Source organism: Anolis carolinensis, chromosome 2 (genome assembly GCF_035594765.1).
Source record: "Anolis carolinensis isolate JA03-04 chromosome 2, rAnoCar3.1.pri, whole genome shotgun sequence".
Taxonomy (NCBI): Eukaryota; Metazoa; Chordata; class Lepidosauria; order Squamata; family Dactyloidae; genus Anolis; species Anolis carolinensis.
In genome coordinates, this window is record NC_085842.1 from 187,249,867 (window position 1) to 187,268,161 (window position 18,295).

At 41.7% G+C, this 18,295-nt stretch overlaps 1 protein-coding gene across 3 annotated transcripts in view; it reads right to left on the reverse strand.

Moving 5' to 3' along the window:
* The window catches only part of icam5 (intercellular adhesion molecule 5), a 58,818-nt gene that overhangs the window by 22,655 nt on the left and 17,868 nt on the right, over nt 1-18,295 (reverse strand). For all 3 annotated transcript variants that reach the window (XM_062971322.1, XM_062971321.1, XM_062971323.1), the window contains exons 4-6: nt 11,554-11,832; nt 10,828-11,106; nt 1,637-1,876 (exon numbers count right to left, since the gene is read on the reverse strand). In XM_062971322.1, the coding sequence (XP_062827392.1) occupies nt 1,637-1,876; nt 10,828-11,106; nt 11,554-11,832 (798 nt within the window). The remainder of the gene's footprint in view (nt 1-1,636; nt 1,877-10,827; nt 11,107-11,553; nt 11,833-18,295) is intronic.

Here is an 18,295-nt window from a genome sequence, read left to right on the forward strand (position 1 = left end):
AGGCACATAACAATGACATGGCAATTGATCTTTCGCAGAAAGTGAAGACATGGCTCTCCGACCAAGTTTTTGAAAACCTGGTGCCGCAATACACATGAAAGACTTGGAATTTGACCAATGGAACGGCCCGGACCTTGCTCTTGGATCACGTGATGCTGATGGTTTTAATTGTGCTTTATTGTAAATTAATATGCATTTTAAATGAATTTTCTGTAATTCTTTGTAATTGTTTTAAAAGCCATTGAATTATTGCCATGTTGTAAGCCGCCCTGAGTCCCCTCCATATAGGAACTAAATAAATCAATAAATGACCCTAAAGAAGAGACAAATGAGAGATACAAAAGCACATCTTCAGGCAAGCAAACTTCCCTTCAAGATATTAGTGTGCAAAATGGGAACTGGCTCATATATGATCTTCAGTGCCATTCTGGAGGTCTCTAAGATGTCACCATCCTTTTTAAACAATTATTTTAATGCTTCAGGAAATTGACTTCTGGTTTACTTCCTGGTTTAAACATATCATCTTCTAAAATCCCATTTTTAACTGAAAGATATTTTGAATGTTTTAAAAATTTAAAGTTTGGAGGGCAGGATGGGGCATAAAGTGAAGCCTTCTGAGGCTTGGTGAAAGATGTGACACCTTTTGGACCTCAAGCCTTTGCTCAGCTCTGCTTTAAAAGGCTATTTTCTTCAGATAGCACAGAGTGTGGCAGTTAATTCTATAAAAGGGAGGTGGTTTGGACCAAGGGATTCTTAAAGTTCAGACAGTGTAAAACCACAAGCCCTGTTAAATTCATAGGATGCTGGTAAATATTTATTTTTTTAATGAACACATAATTAGCCTGATCTGGATAGAACCCATTAGATATGGATTAAATCACCCAACCCCACCTGGCATGGAAGATAAAAAGGGAAAGGAGCTCCACTGATGGAAATTCACAATTGTTTCCTTTCTTTTTTAAAGTACCTGTGTAAGGATGGGGGAGGGGGGGAGAGAAATGTTGCTAGGTAATGTTGTGTAGTGAAGGTAAGGGTTTCCCCCTGACATTAAGTCTATTCATGTCAGAATCTGGGGGTTGGTACTCATCTCCATTTCTAAGCCGGAGCCGGCATTGTCCATAAACACCTCCAAGGTCATGTGGCTGGCATGACTGCATGGAGTGCCGTTATCTACCAGAGAGCACATCTTCTCCTTGATCTACTCACATTTGCATGTTTTCGAACTGCTAGGTTGGCAGAAGCTGGGGCTAACAGCAGGAGCTCACCCCACTCTCCGAATTTGAACTGCTGACCTTTTGGTCAGCAAGTTCAGCAGCTCAGCACTTTAATCTGCTGTGCCACTGGGGGCTCCAGGAGAGAGTATAAGCCTTTGTAAATGTATGTGTTGTTCCCAGTCCTTATCAGTCTTGTTGTGAGCTTAGCTGAGTGTGAAAAAAAGAGTACAATATATCTTAAATGCTAGCCTGTGCTGGAACGAGTAGCTATCCAAGGTGCTGATGTCATTCTGCCTTCTGGATTTCCATGTCCTACTACTGTACTTTCAGGGCTGCCATCCCAAGAAAAGGTCACTCAGATTAACAAACAGGCAATCCTTTCTTGCTTCCCTTACATGTAACCACATAGAAATGCCACTTACATTCCACATGGATGGTGACTGCTTTCGTGCTGGAGCCAAACTCATTTATGGCTGTGCAATTGTAGATGCCAGCATGACTGCGGTTAACCAGCTCCTCCCTTTGCATGTTGCGAGTGATGTCTTTGATGCAAGTCACAGATGGCTCTGGGTTCCCCTCAGCCATGCACTGGAGACTTTGTCGTGTTCCTTCCACCCACGTGTAGTCACTGGGACAAGTTGAGCCATTCATTTCCGGCACATCTGCAATGTGCAGAGGGAACACACACATTGGTTGAGGCTCTTCTCTCTTTAGGTAAGAAATAAAGGGGGAGGTTTAATGTTGGAGAACACTTGCCGCCTATATTTGGGCAGTAGTTGCAGACTGTAAGGTGAGATGTTTGGGCAGGGGCCTGGGAAGGCATCTACACTGTAGAATGAATGCAGTTTCACACCTTGAACTGGTGGCCAACTATGCAATCCTGAGAGTTTACATGATTTCAGCCTTTTCTGTCCAATAGTACTGGTGCCTCTCCAAACTACAAATCCCAGGACTCCATGTAACTGAGCCATGGACGATAATGTGGGGGAAGTGGTTGACTCAGGCAACAAAGTTCAATTATCTTTAAAGTAGGGGTGAGTTAAGTGTGCTCCAAGGATTTTTGTGTGTTAGGGAAAACTATCCAAAAATACAAAGCAGAGCATCCAAAATATAAAAAGCAGGATATTTATAGTTGAGCATTTAGCTCACAACAAGCAGAGCATGAAGTGCCATCTGCCTAAACGAGCTTAGGAGGCAAAGATCCAGAGTTCAATCTTTAAAATCACAAAAGGTTTATTTACAAAAAATAATAACTACATTTCTTCATAGTAAAATAATAACTGGGTCTGAGCTACACTAACTAACCCCATTTCTTCTAGGGTTTCAAAGAGAGGGGGGCACCACATCTCTCTGATACCACATCTCTCTGACACACATGCAGAGAGAGATCTCAAAGCACACAGCACATTCACTACATACTAAGATGTAAAAAGCTAAAGTCAGAAGTAAAGCTTGCAATAGAAAAGCACACATTGCACACAACCAATCGGAATGAGAGTAGAAACAAAGAAAAGAAATTAGATACATTCCAACTGTAATACAGGAGACACGGGGGGAAGGAAACCCTCAGCCTATTCTAAGCTAACTTGTTCCTCATTCAGGATTAGAGACGGGCAGTGTGGGGTTGAATCCCAACACTTAGGACTCCTAGAAGCTCCCCCAAAGCCCCCAGATCCCAAAGAATAATAGGACATGTGGTTGGGATGGTTTTTGCTCCTAAAACTGTCAGAACTGATCCAAACCACCTTAGGACCTAGTGGTTGGTTTCCCTACCTTTCAAGCCCTCGAGCCCTCAAGCCTTCCCCAAACTAATAGAGAAAATAAATAAAAAATTGGCCAGAAGTAACATCAAATGCCAAATGTCACTGGGAGACACAGGGAGAAAATGCCCCTGGGACAATTGCTTACCCATGTTTAAAACTGACAAAATGTCTAAAGAGTTGTTATATTTTAGACTTTTAGACCAAATTGTGATCAGGAAAATTGTGTGACTTAGTTACCACACCAGGTATCTTTGCTAGCTATACTTTTTTTGCTTTGAGTTTTGTTTTGGTTAGTTTCTTCTCCAAGGGACTAAAATGTCCAAGCAGAAAGACACTTAAAAAGGGAAAACATATACATCCCTGCTGCCTTCCCTGTACTTACAGAAATTCTATGCTCTGGGATGAACCAGAAAACAACCTTGAGCCCATAATTAGCCTGCCACAATGCTGTGATCATGTATCATAAACAGTCATAACCTAAACCAAGATTTTTCCTCCAAATAGTTGCCATGTGTATCAGTCTGCGCTGCAGAAGTTGAAGCATATCAGTAGAGCCTGGAAAATTATCTTTGGAGATACATATGCAGAAATCCTCCAGCCTGCATGGTTCAAAGCAAAGGAAATTATGCAACCTGCCAGATGTTGTGGCACAGCAGATCCCAGTATTCCCCACCATGGGCTATGTTGGCTACAGCTCCAGTTTACTAACATCTGAAGGGGGTCATGGCTTCAAACCCTAATTTAAAGAAAGAGCAAAGAGATATGTTGCTCTGTTAGAGGAGAGTGTAGAGCCTCAGCATTGAATGAATGAATGGCTGGAACTCCTGTTATTTCGAGTAGAAAAGGATATTCTCGACCCTTCTTAGTTGCCTCTATTGCAGAAAAAGGGTGTCAGGCAGTTGGTACTGCCAAGAGATGTAACATGAATTACAGTAATACGTCTTAACTCTTGCCACAACAAACACACCTCTTTTGCTTGAAAAACAATTCCCTCCCAGTCTTGATATGTGTGATGAGCTAGACTCAGTGGTTCTCAACCTGGAATCACCAGATGTTTTTGGCCTACAACTCCCAGAAATCCCAGCCAGTTTACTAGCTGTTAGGTTTTCTGGGAGTTGGCCAAAAATCTGGGGACCCCAGGTTGTGAACCATTATAATAGGCCCAACTTTAGTTATCAGCTCCCTAGAAACACACACACATACACACACACTTTAAAATTCAAACATGCTACATACTCTGGGCAAAGTTCTGCCACTGGGGCTCACCAAGAAATTGACTGCCAAAAATGCCAGACAAATGAGATAAAAATGGAAGTAGATGGGAGTTTTGATGTTTAAAGCACTAAATGGTCTTGGTAGATTGAGGACAATAAAGCTGGGGAACTTTTTAAAGAAGTTCTTTATATCCATATTTGAGTTCGCAGGAACTCTTAATTATTTTTGAGCCCTTTGCTTGTTTTCTTGTATTCTTCATATTTCTTCCAATCTTATTTTAAGTATTTTTCCTTTACTTTCTTTTAATAGGAAGATCAATCTGTCCATATGATAGATTCCATCTATTTTTTTCTAGCCATTGTTCTTTTGATTGTATTTCTTGCAATTTCCAATATTTTGCAAAGGTCATTCTTGCCGCTGTCGTAATATGTTAGTAATATATCATCATTCTTGTTCAAGTCCTTTATGCTTTCAGTTAGTCCTAAAAGATAATACTTTGCTTTCATCGGAAATGTCTTATTTAATTTTTTTATCTTTCCTCATGTATTTGTCTCCAATATTTTCAGGTTTCCGGACAGGTCCACGAAGCATGATAGAATGTTCCCTCTTGTTTTTTACACTTCCAACGTAAATTTTGAGCATTTTTATACATTATTCCATTTTTTTGGCATGATATACCAGTGATGGAACATTTTCATCCACTTCTCCTGGAGGTAGGTAGAATATGTGTACCTTATTTTTTTTGTTGCATATCTTCTCCCATTCTGCCAATTTTATTGTGTGTCCAAAATTTCTTGCCCATTTTATCATGCAATTTTTGATTTCTTCTGTTTCAATGGACTATTCTAAAATCTTATATATTTTTGTGATATCTTTCTTATCATTTTGTAGGATTTTGTCCCAAAAATTTTCCGTTTCATTAAATCCTATCTTCTTATCTTTGTTCCTTTATTTGTGCATATTGAAACCATGAGACTTTGTTGATTTTTTGTTTTATTTCCTCCTGTGCTTTTAATAGGTCTCCACAGCCACCTACGCATCCACCACCAAGACACTACACCTGGAGGACCATTATCCTCAAACTATGATTTCCTAAGTAAGTAGTAAGTAAGTAAGTAAACTGGAAAGGCAATTCCTGCTGTGTTCTAAGGTCTTAAGACTATGTAAATACCACCCCTGTCCACCTTAAGAGCCAGCAGTTGAATTGGGCAAAGGAGATTCATTCAGTTTCCAATTGGGACAGAGGGAAGATAACCTTTCCACCCATCTCCTGACAGCAAGTGAGGCTTATACAAGTGAAGTCTTTGTCTTTGTCCCAAATACTTGTTATGGGTTTGAGGGTTTGATCGCTGTTGGAAAGGGGATGAAAAGATCCTTTTTGCACTGTGTTGAGAGGATGATTGGACTCAGAACCAATCTGGCTGCTTATTGTTAGGGTGAGCTGGTGGGAAGAGGGGGACTAGAGCCAGGAAACATTGCTTATATATGTATAGATGTGGCAATCCCAGGGAGCAGCAGAATGTAAGATAAAGAGAGGGAAAAGAGAAATAACTTTTGAGACCTATAGATTTAAATTCATCCCTTTTCGGAAAAGAAACCACGCAATGGTGGTTTCATTAGTGAGGGGAAATCTTTACCTTTTTACTTGGATAATAGGCTTTTGGACAAAACTGATAATAAAACTTGGCATACTGTGATAATATTATTGATGATGATGATGATGATGTCAGTCTTGGTGGGAGCTGCATGTGGTATCCCGGGCCATACTTTGACCAGCACTGCCCAGCACCATCATGTCATCCACTGGCTGCTGAAGCAGGTCTCCAAAACACCTCCTGTCTCTATGTTCCCTATTCTCTACCTTTGAAACAAAAACAGAATTCAATACTCTGAGCTCCTTTTCTTTGATATCCCGTCCCTCTCCTCCTTTTTAATCACCGGCACTAATTCCCAGAGTCCTTGACAGAACAGCAGCATATAATCACATTTTCTTGGTTCTCCCTGACAATCACAAAGCTGCAAATGAAGTGAGTTTGTCTCCTTTATTTCCACAGGCTCTTAGGTTCTGCACACTTTTTATTAATGGAGATGTGGTCCTACAAGACCTGGAGGAAACCAACCTTGAGGTGGGGAGGAAACTGGTAGCCGCAAGAATTTGTAGAGGTAACCCAACAAAATTGCTGGTCAAGCAGGTAAAGAGCTTTGGTGTGAGCGAACAAGAGCTACAAACTTCCGCAATAATCTGTAGTTATGATTTCTGGTAGCATGGAATTTAATTAAATCTGGTAGAAAAATATGGGGTTTTTTTTACTATTTTTTCATCTTTTCATTATCGTTTGTGATGTAGGGCAAATTTTCTTTGCGTTTTAGTTAGTGTTTGATTGAGTTGTGCTAGAACATCACTTTAGCAGTGTTAGTTTAGTCTGGTGCAGTGTAGTTTAGCTCAGTTTTCTTTTGGCTATACATATATACATATGTTATGCATGTATACAGCTGTATCCACAGATTGAGCCAACCACTCAAATATTAGGGTTAGCGTATCCCAGGGAGAGAGTCCATCAGGCTCAGACCAAGGCTGGATCTGTACTGCCCTATATCCCAGGATCTGATCCCAGAATATCTGCTTTGAACTGGATTATATGAGTCTACACTGCCAGATCTCATGCAAAGTATCGTTAACTTGACATGGTGCTGGGCCTTGAGCACCTTGATGATGCAATGAGCTATACTGTGCAGGGCCACCCAAGACGGGAAGGTCATGGCAGAGAGGTCAAAATAAATACGATCCCTAGGGAAGGTAATGGCAACCCACCCTAGTATTCTTGCCATGAAAACTACATGGATCAGTACAACCAGAGAAATGTCGGTATATCATCGGAAGATAGGACTCCCAGGTTGGAAGATGGTCAAAATGCTACTGGGGAGGAGCAGAGGACTAGTCCAACTAGCCTCAGATGTTAGCTCAAAGCCGAAAGGAAGGCTAACGGCCGACGGTGTTGGAGGTGAACGACAAATCCGATGTTCTAAAGATCAACACAATATAGGAACCTGGAATGTAAGATCTATGCGCTAGGGCAAACTGGATGTGGTTATTGGTGAGATATCAAGATTAAAGATAGACATTTTGGGAGTCAGTGAACTGAAATGGACTGGAATGGGCCCCTTCACAAATGATGACCACCAGATCTACTACTGCGGACAAGAAGAACACAGAAGAAATGGAGTAGCCTTCATAGTTAATAATAGTTGCAAAAGCAGTGATTGGATACAACCCAAAAAAATGATAGAATGATCTCAATTCGAGTTCAAAGCAAGCCGTTTAACATCACAGTGATCCAAATATATGCCCCAACCATAGCTGCTGAAGAAGCAGAATTAGATCAGTTCTATGAAGATCTGCAGCACCTACTGGATAACACACCAAAAAGAGACATTATTCTCATTACAGGAGATTGGAATGCTAAGGTGGGCAGTCAAATGATATCCGGGATCACAGGCAAGCATGGTCTGGGACAACCAAGCGAAGCAGGTCGTAGGCTGATAGAATTTTGCCAGGAAACTATGTGCATAACAAACACTTTCTTCCAACAACCTAAAAGACGACATACATGGACTTCATCAGATGGTCAACATCGAAATCAGATTGACTACATCCTTTGCAGCCAAAGGTGGCGGACATCCATCCAGTCATTGAAAACAAGACCTGGAGCTGACTGTAGTTCAGATCACGAACTTCTTATTGCAAAATTTAGAATTAGACTAAAGACATTGGAAAAATACACAGACCAATTAGATATGATCTCACAAATATTCCCAATGAATATGCAGTGGAAGTGAAGAATAGATTTCAGGGACTAGAGTCCCTGAAATAAATAGAGTCCCAGAATAAAATAAAGTATTATTAAAGTATTAACTATGGACAAAAGTCCATAACATTGTTCAGGAGGCAGCAACAAACTATGTCCGAAAGAAAAAGAAAACCAAGGCAAGATGGTTGTCTGCTGAGACACTGGAAGTAGCCCAAGAAAGAAGGAAGGCAAAAGGAAACAGCAATAGGGAGAGATATGCCCAATTAAATGCACAATTCCAGAAGCTAGCCAGAAGAGATAAAGAACTATTTTTAAACAAGCAATGCATCGGAGGCAAATTTCAGGCAAAAATGGGCATGATCAAAAACAAAGATGGCAGGGACCTAACAGAAGCTGAAGAGATCAAGAAAAGGTGGCGAGAATATACAGAATATCTGTATAGGAAGGATAATAATATAGCTTTGACGGTGTGGTGAATGAATTAGAACAAGACATCCTAAGGTTGAATTGGCCTTAAGAAGCATTGCTAATAACAAGGCAGCAGGAGACTATGGGATCCCAGCTGAGTTGTTTAAAATCTTGGAAGATGATGCTGTCAAGGTGATGCATGCCATATGCCAGCAATAATTGAAAACACAAGATTGGCCATCAGATTGGAAAAATCAATTTATATCCCCATACCAAAAAAGGGAAACACTAAAGAATGCTCAAACTTCCGTACAGTGGCACTTATTTCCCATGCCAGCAAGGTAATGCTCAAGAGCCTGCAAGGCAGACTCTAGCAATACATGGAGTGAGAGTTGCCAGATGTTTAAGCTGGGTTCAGAAAAGAGGAACCAGAGACCAAATTGCCAATATCCGCTGGATAATGGAGGAAGCCAGGGAGTTTCAGAAAAATATCTACTTCTGCTTTATTAAAGCCTTTGACTGTGTGGATCATAATAAACTATGGCATGTTCTTGGTGGTATGGGGATACAAAGTCACCTTGTCTGTCTCCTGAGAAATCTGTATAAAGAACAAGCAGCCACAGTAAGAACAAATCACCGAACAACAAACTGGTTCAAGATTGGGAAAGGAGTACAGCAGGGCTGCATACTTTCACTATTCAACTTGTACGCAGAACACATCATGCGACGTGCGAGGCTTGACGATTCCAAGGCTGGAGTTAAAATTGCTGGAAGGAACATTAACAACCTTAGGTATGATACCACTCTGATGGCCGAAAGCGAGGAAGAGCTGAGGAGCCTTATCACCAAGGTGAAAGAAGAAAGTGCAGAAGCTGGGTTGCAGTTAAACGTCAAGAGAACCAAGATCATGGCAACTACACCTATTGATAACTGGCAAATAGAAGAACATGGAGGCAGTGACAGACTTTATATTTCTAGGCGTGAAGATCACTGCAGATGCAGACTTCAGCCAGGAAATCAGAAGACGTTTACTTCTTGGGAGGAGAGCAATGACCAACCTTGACAAAATAGTACAAAGACACCACACTGGCAACGAAGGTCCGCATAGTCAAAGCAATGGTATTCCCCATAGTAACTTATGGTTGTGAGATCTGGACCATAAGGAAGGCTGAACGAAGATACTTTTGAACTTTGGTGCTGGAAGAAAATCCTAAGAATGCCTTGGACCGCAAAAAGATCCAACCAGTACATCATCCAGGAATAATGCCCGGCTGCACTCTGGAGGGAAGAATATTAGAGGCACATCATGAGAAGACAGTAAAGCTTGGAAAAGATCATGATGTTGGGGAAAATGGAAGGAAAAAGGAAGCTGACCAAGGGTGAGAACAAGATAGTATCTTCTGCCATTCCTGAAGACAGTCATCTATTTTAGAATGTATATTTTAATTAGATGAACAGTTTTGGTCATCCAGGTGTTTTGAACTTCAATTCCAAAAAGCCCCAACCAACCTGACTAATAGCCAGGAGTTCTGGAGACGAAGTCCAAAGCATCTGGAGGACTAGTATTTGGGAACCACTTAGGACTCAGGAAACACCGCTGCCCCTCCCTGCTTTATTCAACCCCATAAAAGAACTAGCCTTGAAATCAATCACAGAAATAGTGGACAGTTCTCTTCTGGTATGCACTTTCAACACACACATGCATAGTCCTATTTATTACATTTCAACGAAACCCCCCAGATACAGCCAAGTGCCATTCTTTGCCTTCACTAAGACCCTATTATGGTGCCATGTCTAACCAACTACAGCAGTGGTTCTCAACCTGGGGTCCCCAGATGTTTTTGGCTATAAATCCCAGCCAGTTTACCAGCTGTTAGGATTTCTGGGAGTTGAAGGCCAAAAACATCTGAGAACCCCAGGCTGAGAACCACTGCTCTACAGCCTATCCTTTCAAGAGACGTCTTTCAGAGCTGAGAGCCTTCTGGAAATTCAGGAAACCAGGTCATGCTACTACCCCTATGGTGTTAGCTGGCAATGAGATGAACCTGTTAATCCTTTCCCCCTGTTTTTCAATTTCCCTTAAATGAAGAAAATACACACACATACAGTAACTATATATAGTTCATCAATTTGCATATTAAACACTGATTGTACAATTAACCTTGGTAATTAGAACATATCATAATTGTGGTGTTTTGCTATATTGCACTAGATTATTCCCGGTCTTATTCATTTTTTATTTAAGTACTGTGTATCATCCTAATTGGTACTTTGCTTATTGGTTGTTGGGCTGTTAAAAAGGCAGTATCTTGCTACTTGAAGGATTTAGGTGTGGAGTACCACACACTATTCTTATATGATATAAATATATTTACAATAGTAAATGGTGTTGCCAGAAAAAAGGTTCTGTGTACTCACAGAAGACAGTAAGGTTGGTAGATGTACGCTTAATGATGATGTCTCCACCAATTATGAGTTCGGCTTCACAAACAAATTCCTTTCCATTGTCTTCTTTCTGAGCAATCAGGGTGAACTGCAGAGGGAGATGCTTACTGGTAGCCAAGTTTTTTCCAAAGGCATTTTGGCTCTGAAGAGAAATGCTGAGGGGCTGAGTGGCTGAAGTATTGCAGACAAAGGTCACTGGGTTGTTTACAAGGGTCTGAGATGGATAAACCTCTAGAGAAGGCTCAAGAAAACCTGTTGGCATAAAGGAGGTTATTCCTGTATCCACTCACAGAACATATATCTAGAGCCATATGGAAAAGCTATGGTTGTATCACAGAATCATAAGAGTTGGAAGAAACCTCATGGGCCACCCAGTCCAACCCCTTGCCAAGAAGCAGAAAAATCACATTCAAAGCACCTCTGACAGTCCAGCCTCTGTTTAAAAGCCTCCAAAGAAGAAGCTTCCACCACATTTAGGGGCCATTGCTGAACAGCTCTCACAGTGAGGAGGTTCTTCCTAATGTTCAGGTGGAATCTCCTTTCCTGTAATTTGTAGCCATTGTTCCTCATCCTAGTCTCCATTGATTATTTATTTTTCCCCGTCCATCAATTAAAAATCATACAAGTGCAATACAGCTATGAGAAGGCCATTTTTTTATATAAAAGCACACTTTTCTTGAAATTTCAGCAGCTACTTACTGTAAACATGTACTGTTTCTACCACAGATTTGGTCTCTGATCCCAGAGACACTGTGCAGCAAAATTTATGGTTTCCTGTTGATAAGGATGAGATTGGAACTTGAGCTTTCACTGTATCACCCAGCACACTAGTGCTGAATTTCAGCCTCTCCTCTGCAAAGGTCATTTCAAAAAGGGCCTCTTCAGCTGGGAAAACCCCAACAACATCACATTGTACTATTATGGTGCTGTTGACTTCCAGGAAGTGCAGGGTATGAATCTGAGGTTCCGCTCGGAAATCTATAAGAGAGAAATTTGATTGTTAATGTACTGAGAGCCACCTCCTGGATTAGTTCACTTTTTGGACTACAACTCCCAGACATTTGTGTTGGGGAAGATGGAGGTAGAAGCCCAATAAAGGAAAATAGAAAAGATACACTTTATGTGTTTATTTAATTTATATCCCACTTTCTTCCAAGAGAGCCAGTGGCACAGTGGGTTAAACCACTGAGCTGCTGAACTTGCAATCAAAAGGTCGGAGGTTCGAATCTGGAGAGCGAGGTGAGCTCCCGCTGTTAGCCCCAGCTTCTGCCAACCTAGCAGTTCGAAAACATGCAAATGTGAGTAGATCAATAGGTACCACTCCGGCAGGAAGGTAATAGCGTTCTATGCAGTCATGCCAGCCACATGACCTTGGAGGTGTCTACGGACAATGCCGGCTCTTAGGCTTAGAAATGGAGATGAGCACCAACCCCCAGTCAGATACAACCGGACTTAATGTCAGGAGAAAACCTTTACCTTTACCTTCGAATAGTGGGACTCTAGGTACTGTAATCAATAACATATTTAAAAACAATACAAATTGAAAAATATACAAATCACTAATAAAAGTATAAATATGGGACTTAATGTATATCCTCATGTATAAGTCTAGAACTTTCAATAAAAAGATCACCCCTGCAAAGCCTGGGTCAACCATGAGTCAAGGATTGTAACAACTTACCAAAAAAGTGTCTGTCCCATTTTCTGAGAAGAGGGTGAAAGGTGAGAGCTTAGCCTGTGCCATGGGAACCAGAGAAGCTCTGACAGCCTCCCCCTTTCCTTGCTGTGATGCCTTTTTGAATATGTGGTGCCCAAAAAAGGCTGGCTCCCTGTAGTAACATTGGTGTTTTCCCCTGTCCATGGAACAGCCATTGATTTATCCACAGGTCACCCCCCAAATTCCTAATTTTGGCCTCCACATCTGTTCTCAACTTATCCATGAGGTCTGTACCCGACAATGTATAGAATCATAGAATTGGTCCAACTCCCTGCCATGCAGGAAAAGCACAATCAAAGTACCCCTGACAGATGGCCATCCAGCCTCCAAGGAAGGAGCTTCCACCACACTCTAAGGCAGAGAGTTGAACTGCTGAACAGATCATACAGTCAGGAAGTCCTTCCTAGTGTTCAGGTGAAATCTTTCCTGTAATTTGAACCCATTGCTCCACTGTCCTACTTTCCATGGTAGCAGAAAACAAGCCTGCTCCCTCTTCCTTTCACATATTTATACATGGCTATTATGTCTCCTCTCAACCTTCTGTTTTGCTGGATAAGTATGTGCAGGTCTGAGGTGTAACAGCTAGTGGCTCAACAAACTATACACTCCTAGATTCTATAGCACTGAGCCATGACAGTTAAAATGGTATCAAACTGCATTCATTCAGTGTGGTTGCACCCTTGGTCAGTATTTCTTCTCTGACTGAGCGGCCTACCTCACAAGGTTGTTGTGAGGCTAATATGGGGAGAAATAGAATCCACCAAAGGAATGTCCACCTTCCTGCCTGCCTGTTTACCAAACCCCATCAATCCAGGGTGCATATACATTGCAGAATTAATGAAGCTTGATATCACTTTAATTGCAATGGCTCAATGATATGTAATAATGGAAGTTGTAATTTGCCAAAGAGAGCTAATACCTCACCAAATTACAACTCTCAGGATTTCATAGGATTCCATAGCATTGTTATAAAGTGGTGTCATACTACATTCATTCTATAGTGTAGATGCACTCTCATCTATCCATTCATTTTGCATACATGGATCTCCTTTTTTTAGACTGTAAACAGAAGGCGCAAATTCAAATGCTGCCTGCAATGCTGTCCATTCACCCTGCCTTGCTGTCAATGGGATGCATATTTATTGCGCGCCACCCTCTACTCACACTCTGCTTGTGCCTAAATGTAGAGCAGGCATTTAGAACACCACCCATTCATTTCCCACTCAGTTCTTATGGCTGCCTCCTCTGCACGTCTCTGCACATTTTGGTAGAATTTGACGTGAGTTAATTGTGTCACACGTTTATTTCTGGAAGTTGCATTGGGTTTTTGAGGAAAAGGTGACAAATAAATCATGATATATTTCATTCTCAGCTTTGCTCTTAGGGCTGCCTTGCCTGTTCTTCTCAGCTTATGTTTTGGGAAGGCTGGATGTGTTTTCCGCTGGTGGCATGATTATTTCTTGAAGTCACCTTGAACTTTGTTAGAAAAAGGTGACAAATAAAGATGTCTCTTCCTCCCCCCACCCCCCCAATCTCTCTGTATCTCCAAACATACATCTGTGTTTCTATCTCTTTCTATCTACCTTGGGGAGATATTATTTTATTTTCCCATTCAACTCCAGATGCATTTGAAGTATTTTCTAAATGCACAGGTAAGGTTGTGGACAGCTTGTCTCTGGATACCAGAACAAAGGTTGTGTGAGTCAACCAGCCATCCGAGTATCATTAACGCACTGTGCCTTAGAGAGAGAAAGAGAGAAATAGAAGGGAATAAGCAGCCTCTTTGTCACAGAGTTATTAATAGACTCCAACTAATGGGATTAGAACAATTACATATTTCCAGCAAGTGCACTGGCCCTAGCATCCCTTTTCCTGAGCATAGAACTGGAATAGTGGGGCTGAAGGAAAGGGTAATGGGAACCACATATCTTTCTTGTTAAGAATGAGGTCTTTGCTATGTGGGCCTATAATTCACTGACAAACCCTTAAATCCAGTCAGCTGAAGCTATGACTTTTTCTTCAGAATAAGTATCTTATTTGTAAGTGATCCAGCTTTTTGAGACTGGAGATCCTTTGCTTGCACTGTCGATCTCCATTGATGGCCTTTCACCACTTTCACACACACGTGGAAATACATTCATCACAAGGTCAGTATTACTTTTTTTAATCAGGAGATATAACAATATCTGAAAACCAAGAGATCCCTTGGCCTGCCCAACCCTTAAATTAAAGAAGATTGACACCAGTTTAAAACCACTTATTTCCACAGGATCCTATTGTTCTGCATCGAACTCCGTAGGATGCATGAGACTGCGATCCAGGTTAAAACCATTTATTCCCATGGGATCATATAGCTCTGCATCAAACCCCATAGGATACAACAGACAGATGATGGTTGGGCAATGAAACAGGATGGGACACTTTTGATGTTCTCATATCACGTGTTTTTCCATTGTAAACATGGGAGTAAAGTGCGATAAGAAGAGCTCTGAACACAATTGCTGGCCTGTGTTCAGAATTTCTTCCTTTCAGGACATTTCTGCCTCTTTTCAACCTTGGAACATGTGATGATCTCTATGCCTCTCCATGCTTGAAAAGAGGCTGAAGTGTCCTACAATTTCTCAATGTGATGAGGTCGATTGCCCGAGTTCCCTCCTTTCAGGACACCTCTGCCTCTTTTCAACCATGGAGGGCTATGCATGACAGCCGGAAGTAGTGTAACTCATGTGAAGAGCCCTGTGCCTCTCCATGTTTGAAAAGAGGCTGAAGTGTCCTATGACTGGGAAATTTCTCAATGTGATAAGGTGGTCAGACAATAGTAGAACGTCATGGCCTCAAACCATTCTTATCAGGTGCTAGGCTCTTTTTCCATCCAATAGAAAAGACCACTGGCATGAGGCCCCAAACGATTGCTCCCAAAGAGAAATAAATCCTTAAGGTGGCAGAAGTTGCAGAATCTTCAACTGTCTCAGATTGATCCTCTCATCCCACAGTTTTCTTTTTTCCAGACTTTTCCTGAAATTTTTTCAATTGCTGCAAACTAAATTAAAAGTACAAAAATTAACTAAGCAGCAGAGAAAGGAAGGGGGAGCAAAAAGTGAGGAGAAAGAAGAGGAAAGGAAAGCTTAGGAGAGAGGAGAAGAAGAGAGCAGAGTTGTCTGGCTTAGCTTGGTTGCTGCTGGGGGTAGGTCTCAAGCAGAGCAGGACTCTTCACATGGTTGGAGCAAGTTTGGAAGGGGTTAATCTCCTCCTCAAAGAAAGCACCACAGGTTTTTCGCATATGTGAAAGCTTGTTGAAATGGTCAACAGCTGAGATCTCTTGAGACAAAGGGGTCTGGAAGAGATAGCTCTTTGTTAGACGATAATGTCGATAATGTCGTACCTTGTCTTGGATCTTGCTTCTGCTGTCCCTAGATTAGAATTCTGGATTCTGTTTAATCCTGTTTTGGGCTCAGTTGTATCTGAATCCTTGACTGAATTCTGAACTATCTGGCATTGATTTATGAACTTAAGACTTCAATTTGACCTTTGATTGTCTAGTTTGACTTCAAAACTCTGATTTCAGTTTTGAATTCTTGACTGTTATTCTAAGAACTCTGATAGGTGAACCTGGCATCTAACTATTGGACTTTGGCATTTGTTTCTTATTGCTCCTGGAACTGGCTAACTAGTAGTAAGCTTTTCTGCATTAATTGGACTTGACGTTGGCTTGTGTTCATTATTACTCCAGCTGTGTGTTGCAATTCTCTTTTGTGAACCAGATCTTTGAAAGACTCAAGGCTTTAGTTTTCCTCATAAGGAAATATGGTCTTGGCTCATCTTGTATTCTTTAATAAACCTTGATAATGGGGAGCCCTAGGGCCCCAAGTGGCGCAGCGTGTTAAAGCACTGAGCTGGTCCAAAAGGTCGCAGGTTCGAATCTGAGGAGTGAGCGCCCGCTGTTAGCCCCACTTTCTGCCAACCTAGCAGTTCGAAAACATGCAAATCAATAGGTACTGCTCCAACAGGAAGGTAACGGCGCTCCATGCAGTCATGCTGGCCTCATGACCTCCAGGTGTTTACGGACAACGCCAGCTCTTTGGCTTGGAGATGATCACCAACCCCCAGAGTCGGACACAACTAAATATCAGGGGAAAACCATTACCTACCAATGGTTTTCCATTAGGAGAGGAGGAGGGGCAGAGAGAGGAGAGAGGGGAAATAATAAGAAGACAGGAAAAGAGAGGAGGCTTATCTTCCCAGTAGGCTCAGGGAAAGGCAAAACTGCTGCAGTCTCTCCTAGCTTATGTATTATTTCACATGAATAACCTATGCCATTTTAATTACACTGTGATGTTACTGGGTCATATGTGACCTGGTTTCTTTTGTGAAAATTTGGAGGGCCTATAGTTACTATCTCTCCTATTTAAGCACAGTGCTTACATGTGGCCTTAATGAAGCTTATTCCCAGGCTTCAATGCTGGCCTGCCAACTTAGTCAAAAAGGCTGATGAAAGGTAAAGAAAGGATATGAAAGCAAATCTGTTGCCTCCCTTCTCTTTCATTTCAGGATGGGTTACATTTATAAACAAAACAAGTACCAGATGATCATGAGCAAGGGAGCATCTGTGCTAGTACTAACTGGTGACATCATGAGTGCCATCACTGAGCCAGCTGCAGGGCCAGCTTCAGACAAACAGCTTTAAGGGAATGTCCTGTGTCCCTGTCACACCGAATCAGGCATAGGCATTGGAAAGAAATACAATTCTCCAGCCTCCCAAAGAGATACATGAAAAATGTCAACAGGCTGGAACTTGGGGACTCTGCTTTAAGCACCAATTTGGAGAGAAAGGTGAATATTGCAGTTACACATTCATAACCTGGAGTTACGGATCCTTGACTGTTCTGCTTTCAGTTGTACTACCTAGTCACAATTGCAGCACAATTGCAATGATCATAAATATCTGATAATATATTGATAACAATTAGATGGGAGTCCACAAGCAAATACTGGGCTGTGGCGCAGGCTGGTGAGCAGCCTGCTGCAATAAATCACTCTGACCATGAGGTCATGAGTTCGAGGCCAGCCCATGGTGGGGGTGAGCACCCGTCAATTAAGAAAAATGAAAAAATAGCACCTGCTCATTGCAGGTGCTTTCAAGTCAAAGTTGGCAATACTGGCCTAGATGGGCCCATGGCCTCTATCTCGTCTTAAGGCACATCCTTGTAATCCTAAATGCATACCCTGACATAGTAGTGGGGAGAAGCTGGATTAGAATATGAAGTTAGATATTTGAGTAATTCTTCCTTGGAACTGTTCAACATTAGCCGCAACAAAATGCATCTCTTTCACCCCAAATGAAGTGACTGGGATGAGGAAGGCTTGAGGGTAATCGAGTGCAATTATGTATGAAATTTTCTTCATTTTTCCAACTCAACATGAATTCCTGCACTCAGAAGTCTTTCATTCTAAGAGCCTTGTCACATGGATGTTGCAAATCGCTTCTAGTTGTGAGAGAATTACACATTGCCCAGGGGATGACCGGATGTGTCACGATCCTGCTGGAAGGCTTCTCTACTCTGCTGCTGAATATGCATGCCCAGTGTGGAATACATCTCACCACACTAAAACAGTGGATGTGGCTCTTAATGACACATGACACATCATCACAGGATGTCTATGCTCCACACCACTGGAGAAATTGTACTGGCATTGCACCACCTGACATCCGCCAGGAAGTAGCAG